We start from the raw sequence: 9,706 nt of genomic DNA on the forward strand, positions 1-9,706 counted from the left end.
ATGACGAAATGATGGAAATTTACAAACAGCCTAGTGTCCCTTGCAGGGCACAATTGTCTTATACATACATTACCCGTTTTAAATTTGAAGGAAAAACAAATTAAAAACTTCAAAAAGAATTTATGAGAGCTTTTTTCATTGTAAACGAACTACAGTCAACTTAAAGCTACACATAGAGGTGAAGAAAAAAAAAAAAAACCTTGACAGTCATTTTTCGCAAACCTTTTGATCATATTTCAAAAGTTTGATTTGACAGTATTAGAATATATCTTGTTCTGGAAATTTCATTGTAAATGCATACTTGGTCATTGAGATATGGACCAAATTTCATAAAGCTGTTAAGCAGAAAATACTTCTTAACCAATTTCTTCGCTAAGCAAAAATAGAGAGGGGCATCAGTCACAAAAATGTAAACTTAATATAATTTTGGCTGGTAAAATGTTTCTGCTATAAAGCAATACCTTTCTGTGCTTAGCGAGTTTTTTTTAGCTTCCAGTCTTTATGAGATCTGATAGTTTAAAAATGGCATGTGGTAAACCTGTTTTCCTAGGAACGGACTTATTCCATCCACTGTAATCTACAGCCTGGAGCAAGTTCGAGTGTGCACAATGGTTAACTAAAGGTTGACCATTTTGACTCGAACCCAGGCTGGTCGACCATTGGTTGACTACTGTGGTCGACCATTTGGAACCAGCCTCGAGCCCATGGTTTTTTCACTGGTCCCAACAGCATGTTCCATTCTAACATGTGTTTTATCGCAGAGGGGAACCAGTGACACTTTAGCGAAAAGAGGTGGAAGGTTGACTAAACTACCAAACGAGTCGTTCGGATGAGAACGTCACTGCGCATGTGCGTTGCTAGTCTGTGGTCGACCACTGGTGGACTAAATGTGCGCACTCGAACTTGCTCCTGATTTGAAGGGAACAAGCATGCTTTGTGTTTTACATGCGTTGCTGGTGTGTATTTTCATATTAGTGGATTGCACAATACACACTATGCATAATAGACACATGAGCTTCCAAGATTTCAATTTCTTTGTTGAGAGATCGCCTAACATCACATGACCAGGACCCAATATCATGGCTCTGCTTACCGCCAATTTCTGCACTTACGATCATGATTCCCCATTTACGTGCAAGCGCAGAATTTCTGCGCTAGCCTTGTAGGCGTAGAATGCCTAGTAATGTGGAGTACGCACGCGCAGAAGTCAAATTTTGCTGCTAACCTGTGAAATACGCTTGACGTAAGCACAGAATTCCCTGCTTCCGTAAGCGCCGATTCTGTGCTTAGAGTAAACAGAGCCATGAAATTTGGTCCTAGTGTACACTCTAACATGAGAGCTACACTTAACTGATTTCGGCATCGACCCAAATCAATTGTCACCAGGGAGTTGTTGCTACCTTCTCCTGGGGCTGAAACAGTAATACCCCCTTCATAGTCCATAAGGATGTAGGCATGGGTATCATAGGAGCCTGGCTGGTATATAACAATCTTCTTTACAAGTCTACCAACTTGTCTCTTCTTCCAATTTACATTGATTTGACACAAAAGAACTAATTTACTTCATGAAAAAGCGTATCATAAAGTAACGACATTGATGGATTATTTTAATCAGCAGCTTTGTGACGAAAAAGAAGAAGAAAAACACCCGTAAAAGTTAAGCGTGAAAATGATAAGGCAAACCTGGTTTCATAGAACGCTTTGCGTACGAGACTTGTGATGACTATGAGGGGGTGTGAGGACTCCTGGTACGTGGACTGGGCTGCAGTTCATGGGTTGCATAATATGCTCAAGTCTCTCTAACGCTTTATCCTGTCAAAATAATCCAAGAGAAATATTTCAAATGGAGGAATGCAACTCATCTTCAATACTACCTAACCTTAAGTAAAACATCAGAGGCTTTTAATTTGTTGTTTAAGTTTTTAACCATACACCGATGTTTACCAAGCACTGTTTTACCAAGTGCACTCCCCAAGTAATTTGTTCAAAATGTAAGTCCAACTTCTTGGCTTAATATTTAGTATGAAAAAGGACACATCTTAAAGGCCATTAAAACCTTTTTATGGCCACCAAGACCAGGGCAACAGAGACCTTAGACTGGGCCCCTGTCTTGTGGACTGCTCCTCAAATTCGAGCCCTGAGAGTCATTGGTGGTAAAGTAAGAGCACAGCACAACAAATTGGGAGTCAGACTAAGACCTGGGTCATACTTCCTACGAATGCAAAGCGAATTTTGACACTACAAATTCGCAACGGTTTAACTGCAACGGTTTAATTTCAAAAAGCCTGTAAGCACAAAAATTCGCTTAGCATGAAATATTTTCCTTGATAAACACAGGATTACCAACCAAATTGTCAAGCGATTTTTAGGATAAGCAAACAACAGCTGAATACCAGTATCAAGCAATATGCAACAAATGGAAATTTGGTTGGTAATCCTGTTTTAATCAAGAAAGAAATTTCATGCTAAGCAATTTTTTGTGCTTACAGGCTTTATGAAATTGGGCCCAGGCTTTAGGGAGGAAGAACATCATGACTGTCATTAAGACAGAGCAACACTTACCAGTAGTTGAAGGTCGTTGGCATGGGTTTGTATGTTGTGGGCATCATCTGAAAATATATGTTTGAAGCCTCTTGGTTCAACGAGACCTGCCTCTCGTATCGTTATTGCAAATGCTGACATCCAATGAACACACGCTGCTATGTCGTCCAACTTCATGCCTACAGAAATAACAATCAGAAAGGTAGTAGTTAATATTCGTAGGACAGGTCTTTTAGACGTGAGAAGTCTCCCGCTTTCCGGAAAATCTACTCTGCACAGCAAGACAAGTTCTCAAAGGAACATAATCTATCTACCAAGAAGATATACACATGGTGTTACTGCAAACCAAATAAACAAAAATAAGAAACTTTGCACAATGGGAGTATAATCAGGTGAGGTTTGCGGTAACACCAGGGGCCAATTTCATAGAGCTGCTTAAGCAAAAATTTTGCTGAAGCACAAAAGTAGCACGCTTATTTTACACATGTTACTGGCCAAAATGTCATGCCATATACATTGCTTGTGACTGGTATTTAGCTGTTGTTTACTTAGCATAACAATTGAGTGGCGTCTTAGCCAGTAATCTGATTTTACTAAGCAAGGATTTTTTCGCTTAAGCAAAATTTTGTGCTTAAGCAGCTCTATGGAATTGGGCCCATGTTTAAATCTCTTTTGAGTAGTGTTGGTTCTGAAAAGAACCGATGTTGAACTCAACCTCTTGATGAAGACGATCAGAGCAAACTGATCAAACGTTGAGTCGTCAACCACAGGTTCTTTTTAGAACCAACACTTCTCAAAAGAGATTTCTGCACATTTCACCTGAATAAGAAAGTAACTCTTTCTAACTCCTGCTATGTATTTCTTTCCTTTATATTATACTGGCTTCAGAAATAAAAATGTATGGTTTTTTTTCCCCTTACCTGTAACTTCTAGCACAAGTTCTTGTGACGTCATATGGTAAAGGGCTGAGGCTGCTACAACACTATATGGGAACTGTAGACATCCAATATCTAATATACAAAGATCCAGGAGCTGTGGAGAGCAAATCAAAGAATTTATGAAAACACAGAAAAGAAGACAAATAAAAAACAGGCCTAGAAATTACTTGGAGGGCATGGCTTCTGTTGCCCCCGTTCTAGGCCTCTGCCACCCCTTGGTCTTGGCCTTGGTGCCCTTTTAAACAATTTCCATAGACTTTAAGATTTTGCAAAGGAAGAGCCCTCTGTAAAATGAAAATGGCCCGGATTCACACTAGAAACACTGTTTAGACTGTTTGCAATTTGAGGGACCTTGTAAAAACATGCATTTGAAATGGAGTCACGTCAAAATACTTGCATTTTCAAATACAAGCGCTGATTTTTATTTATAAACAAGCATGCACGTTAAGTAGTCATTCTTGGAAGCCAATCAGCCTTGTTTTGTCAGACCATCCCTCCCAAGAGATAAGTGGTGAAAGGCATCGATACAACGCACTGCCCATGTTAGTGAGAGGCATCGATACAATGCATTGCCCATGTTAGTGAGAGGCATCGATACAATGCGCTGCCCATGTTAGTGAGAGGCATCGATACAATGCACTGCCCATGTTAGTGAGAGGCAGCGACACAATGCACTGCCCATGTTAGTGAGAGGCATCGATACAATGCACTGCCCATGTTAGTGAGAGGCATCGACACAATGCACTGCCCATGTTAGTGAGAGGCATCGACACAATGCACTGCCCATGTTAGTGAGAGGCATCGACACAATGCACTGCCCATGTTAGTGAGAGGCATCGACACAATGCGCTGCCCATGTTAGTGAGAGGCATCGATACAATGCACTGCCCATGTTAGTGAGAGGCAGCGACACAATGCACTGCCCATGTTAGTGAGAGGCATCGATACAATGCACTGCCCATGTTAGTGAGAGGCATCGACACAATGCGCTGCCCGTGTTAGTGAGAGGCATCGATACAATGCACTGCCCATGTTAGTGAGAGGCATCGACACAATGCACTGCCCCTGTTAGTGAGAGGCATCGATACAATGCACTGCCCATGTTAGTGAGAGGCATCGACACAATGCGCTGCCCATGTTAGTGAGAGGCATCGACACAATGCGCTGCCCATGTTAGTGAGAGGCATCGATACAATGCACTGCCCGTGGTAGTGAGAGGCATCGATACAATGCGCTGCCCATGTTAGTGAGAGGCATCGACACAATGCGCTGCCCGTGGTAACAAGGCTGGTTCTGGGACTCACCTGAGCAATATTTACAAACTGATGACCTGAGTATTCTGGTAGAAGGAAGTTGTGGTTGCTATGTACAGTGTGGTTTCCTTTACTTAGCTGAAGGTAGATATTCAGCCATGTATTCACTGTTACTGGTGAGAGGTCCCACTTCAACGCCTGCAAACAAATACAACACAGTTGAAGGTTTTAAAATTGGAAACAGAAAAATGCACTGAATGAAAAAAAAACTCTCCAAGATTGTTAACCTTATGTCTTAGCAGCGGGTACAATCAATCAATCAACCGCACCAAACCGCGCCGAACTCCTGTGTCCACGCCCTACATACAGCCTCACGTCACATGTGGTCGATTTCGCTACGCCGGCCAAGTTGTTGGGCCCAGGATGATCGTGGGCGGCCTCTAGGACTCTTCCAGCCAGGAGCTGGTGCTAGGCCTCCCCTGGAGTTGATAGTGATGCTCAGGGCCTTTTTAGCTGGAATGTTGTCAGCCAGGCGAGCAACATGACAGAAGGCGGCGGAGCGGCGGCAGTGAATTAGTTGGTTGATGTGAACATATCATGTCCTATCTCAGCCTCTTTTACACTTACGTCCCGTTAAAGGCAAAACAGCTTATCTCTGTACTACTTGCTTTTCTCAAAATGTAATTTTGTGAGTTAGGCCGTTGAAAGGGCCATGAAAGCGCCGACCACAATGCCAAATATTTGAGCTTTTTTTTTCTTACCTTAAGAATGATAAGTTCTTGTTTGAGTATTTCTTGATCTGTGCTAGCACCGTCTGTGACATAGGAAAAATCATGAAGCTTTGGAGGATATATTTCCTGTTGAAGAAAAGAAATTTAAATATTTATTTATTTATGAATATGAAGAAAGGGATCCCTAAAAGCGACTGTGTTGTGATCCGTAGACCTGAAGAAACACGTGTAGAGACGGTGTAGGGAAATGTCAGTTTTAGACGTGGGGGGATAACCCCAAGTTATAGGGAAACCCATGCAATCAGGTAGGGACTGAACACCCCAATCCACATGCAAGGCTCAAGTCCAATGGTGGATTCGAACCAGGTTAATGAGATTGTAAAAGCAATTAAATTTTTTGTGTCAGGCCTAAATTACAAGAGACACCCTAGCGGAGAAAACTTACTTCTAGTTTAGCTGCAATGAACAACGCCGTAATCCCGATCAGCTGCAGTTGACTCTTTGGTAAATTGTTTACTTTTGCGAGATATCTATCGATGAAGTCTGTCGCTAAGTAGAATGTCTCTCGGTGTAACCGGTAAACCTCACAGACCTGATGAGAAAAAACAATCAATCGGTCAATAAGTTATTGTTCAATTGAAAGTGTTTTGTTATGACCCCTTGTTGCTAAAATGTGCCACTCAAACTTGCTCCAAGATTATTGTGATGATGATGACATCAAGTGAATTGGGCAAGCACAATACATTTTTACAGCATATTTTTTCCATGACTTAAAAGTTTGAATGATCTTTAAGACAGAATTGTTACCCAAGACATCTCTCTACTCACTTCAATTAACCAGTCTAGAAGAATTGCCCTCATTCGTTTCTCAAGGCTCGGATGGCTGTCCAAGCACCTTGTATTGTGAACATAGTTGGATTCTTTCTCCAACATGATTCGCCATACTTCCTTCGAATCTGCCCAGTTCAACATCGGCAAGGGAGACCTCCTGTCGGCAAAGGGAGTAGGGAAGAGGTTCTTGAAGCGGAACTTTGAGCCAGATTCTAAGAGCTGTTCGGAAGGGGTCGTCGGTTCTTGGTGTGGCGTGGGGACAAGGGAAGACGTTTCAAAACCACCTGACTCCGAAATTGGAACCCAACAGTTCTGTGGAAAAAGAAGATTTAGTTTCTAGTTTAAGTAGTCAGAATTTGGATAGCTGTTACAATTTTTTACACAAAATGTCATTATTCCTATAAGCCATAATAATCAAAGATTCTAGTGCGCCATGATGTCTGTCAAGAATGGCAATCTTGGTGCAAAATCAAGAACTCTGTTATCCACAAAAGACCAACGCTATGATTTCCGAAATAGATAGATTTTGAGATGCGTTTTAGAACAAGTATCTGCTTGTCTAAGTTGAAGTTGGAGGCTGTTCCAAAGAGATGAACCAGCAAGTCACGTGAAGAAAACCCACAAAAAACTTGACTATTGCAGAGTTCTTGGAGTTCAGGTTATCTTAAAAACAAAGATTTTTGCTGCAAGTACGAAACTGTTATTCTTATCACATAGTCAAAATTGCTGAAGTTATAGGCAAGGCCAAACAATTTTTTTAAAATACATCTGAAGCCCCCTTTTTAATCAGCAATGGTCAAATTGCCACTGAAGAATCGTACAAATCTGCCACATGAATGTATCTCATCTATCGTAGGCATGTTCTATCATGTTCCTGTGAACATTGAACTTTCAAAAACCTTTGGTAAACACAGTAACAACATACCACCATTTCCTGCAGTTACATGTCTCCATGTTTACTCAGTAAGCTGTAAACATAAAGGCAACTACAATCTCCCACATAGGGTGGGCCTGTGAAAAGCACTTGTGTTGGCATTGTGTTATTAACAATACAGGTAAAGTTCAACTAAGAAATGTGTGGTTATGTCACTGAATAATTAATGCATACCCGAAGCAAAGTAGATTAAAGATTTGGTTTTTACTTAAGATGGGAGGGCGTGTAAGAAACAGCCCATTTGACATGTTGGTCCCTTGAATGAGGAAAATTGGATTTCAGATGTCATTTAGAGTGTCAAAAGGATGATAAGTGTTTTTTTTATGTTGTACTTCTTTCTTCCATCAAATTTTTAATAATTTGTTTTTCAGCTAAACACCTTATTTTAAAACCCTTTAGAGACCATTTAATTTCTGTAAAATCATCACAAAATGCCCAGCCATATAAAATATTGTTCATTATTGTTTTAAAATCAAATTTTGTCAGTAAAACTGTCAAGAGAAATAACATGAAAACAAAAGATTAAGTATGTTTGTGTTAAGAAATTATTGTTTTCTAACTAAAAATATAATTATAATAAAAATAAATTAAAAAAAACATTTTCAAGTGAATGTTTTTTGTAAAGCAGTACAAAAATAATAATTGGGCATTTTTTTTTTTAATGCTACAATTTGATTTTTACAAATACATTTGTATGACGAAAAAAAATTAACAGGTGTTTTTTCCGCTTTTAGTGGGGCTAGTGAAATACTTTTTAAAAAAAATTAATCACGAAATTCAATTTGAAGACATCACAAATTTAAACTTTTAAAAACAATGTATTTTTACATTTTATTTTTTTAACATGGGCAAATTTTGCTTCAACATTTTTTAGAAATTTGCAAATGATTGATTTAAATGATATGGAATAGTTCCATTAAATTTCATTTAGTTTCGTTTTTATCATAATTCTTTACAATTTTGCCAAAAATAAAAAGTACACAAACAGTCAAGGGCAGGCGATCCCAACCAACCCGCGAAATGATCTGGGACCCCCTCAACAAAACGCAGCCGGCAAAATCCCACACACACCATCAATCAACTGAAAATCACACTAAAAAGGGATGAAAACTTACTTGAATTTGAAATTGTTGCCTTCTTCTTTGAATTTCTGCAGAATGTAGCTCTTCATCCTGTAAGAAAATGGTAGAAATTTAGTGACAAATGGCGGGAATGTTTGGGGGTGAACTAAGAGTGACCTTAGAATTTTCACAAAGACCCATGATCCCCGGGAAATCAATAAAGCCCCCTCCACTGGTCCACGTACAAATTCCGATGGACGTTTGTGTACAAAACCATACAAAACATACCGGCGTATTTCTACACACATCAACTGATCAACTGCACTGGGTGTCGAACTGAGAAATTAACTCACCAAATCATCGTCTCTTTCTTTTCTTTTTCTCGAACAAATGACAAATTCATCTTCATCGGTGTCAGGCAGACTTCTGTCATGTCTACTCTGCAACCGCTGACTAAAATTGGAGGTGAACAAAAAAGAGAAATTTCAGCTTGAAAACTAGGTCCTAACGTTACATGGTACGAATCGAAAACTTTGGAAAAGCAAAGTTGTTCATGTCAATTTCACACGTAAATAATCAAAAATCATTAAAAAATACTGGTTTAACTACATTTTTAGCAAAACTCTTACCTTCTTCTCGACATATCCCCCTGAACCCGATGTTCTCACTTCGCTGTCAACTGTTGAACAAAAATCAGGAAAAAATGCAGATTTTCAAAACCCCTTCGTCAGACTTTTGAGAGTTACGAACGGTGGGTTTTGCTCGACCCTTTGTACTCCCAACTTGGACCGTTCAAAGTAAATTACAAAGCTGGAATTTGTTCACCTTTAATTGTTACCAATACGTACAATTTTTTTATATTTCGTGGATGACACCATAAAATATCAAGTACCTTAAGGAAAACCATTAAAGGCTGTGCGAACCAAGTGAAAAAAGACACGAAAGTGCAACTTACTTTTGGGCCAGCTGGATGAAGTTATCCAAAAATAGAGTGACAAAGGCCGAGTCAAATCACGTAGCGACCAGCTCGAATCCAATGCCTAAATGTCCGAACCAAATCTCACATAGATCTGAAACTCCACCAGTCCTTAAAGTAGTCAAGTTTATTCCTCCTCGACAAATTTTAGCAAAATTCACCAAGAAGGAGCAAAATTATAGCAAATTTTATGGACCGGCTCTGTTACCCCAACCACTGAACGATCTTCTCCCTGGAATGAAACCCCGCCAAACTGGACGCATCGACAGTGCGCGCAGAGGGAATGCCGTCCGACGAAGGTGGCGTATTTTTTGCCGCGAAAAACTTCGCGCCGGGTTTAAAACTCTTGTCAAATACTCAATTATTTCATATAAAAGAGTAAAATAGTTGACATTCAAAACATTTATTCTGTAAATGAATAATTTCTTATCCTAAAAATAT

At 39.7% G+C, this 9,706-nt stretch overlaps 1 protein-coding gene across 1 annotated transcript; it reads right to left on the reverse strand.

The window, feature by feature from the left end:
- Positions 1-1,275: 1,275 nt before the first annotated feature.
- LOC117289382 (G1/S-specific cyclin-E-like) lies at positions 1,276-9,489 on the reverse strand. Its single transcript, XM_033770481.1, has 11 exons — positions 9,245-9,489; positions 8,919-8,968; positions 8,643-8,742; positions 8,344-8,400; positions 6,292-6,606; positions 5,909-6,055; positions 5,494-5,589; positions 4,784-4,930; positions 3,462-3,573; positions 2,563-2,720; positions 1,276-1,812 (listed from the first exon to the last, which is right to left on the reverse strand). The coding sequence occupies exons 2-11, from the start codon at positions 8,930-8,932 to the stop codon at positions 1,690-1,692; spliced, it is 1,269 nt and encodes a 422-aa protein (XP_033626372.1). The 5' UTR covers positions 8,933-8,968; positions 9,245-9,489; the 3' UTR covers positions 1,276-1,689.
- Positions 9,490-9,706: the final 217 nt, after the last annotated feature.

The sequence above is a fragment of the Asterias rubens genome, chromosome 4 (assembly GCF_902459465.1).
Source record: "Asterias rubens chromosome 4, eAstRub1.3, whole genome shotgun sequence".
In the NCBI taxonomy this organism is placed as follows: domain Eukaryota; kingdom Metazoa; phylum Echinodermata; class Asteroidea; order Forcipulatida; family Asteriidae; genus Asterias; species Asterias rubens.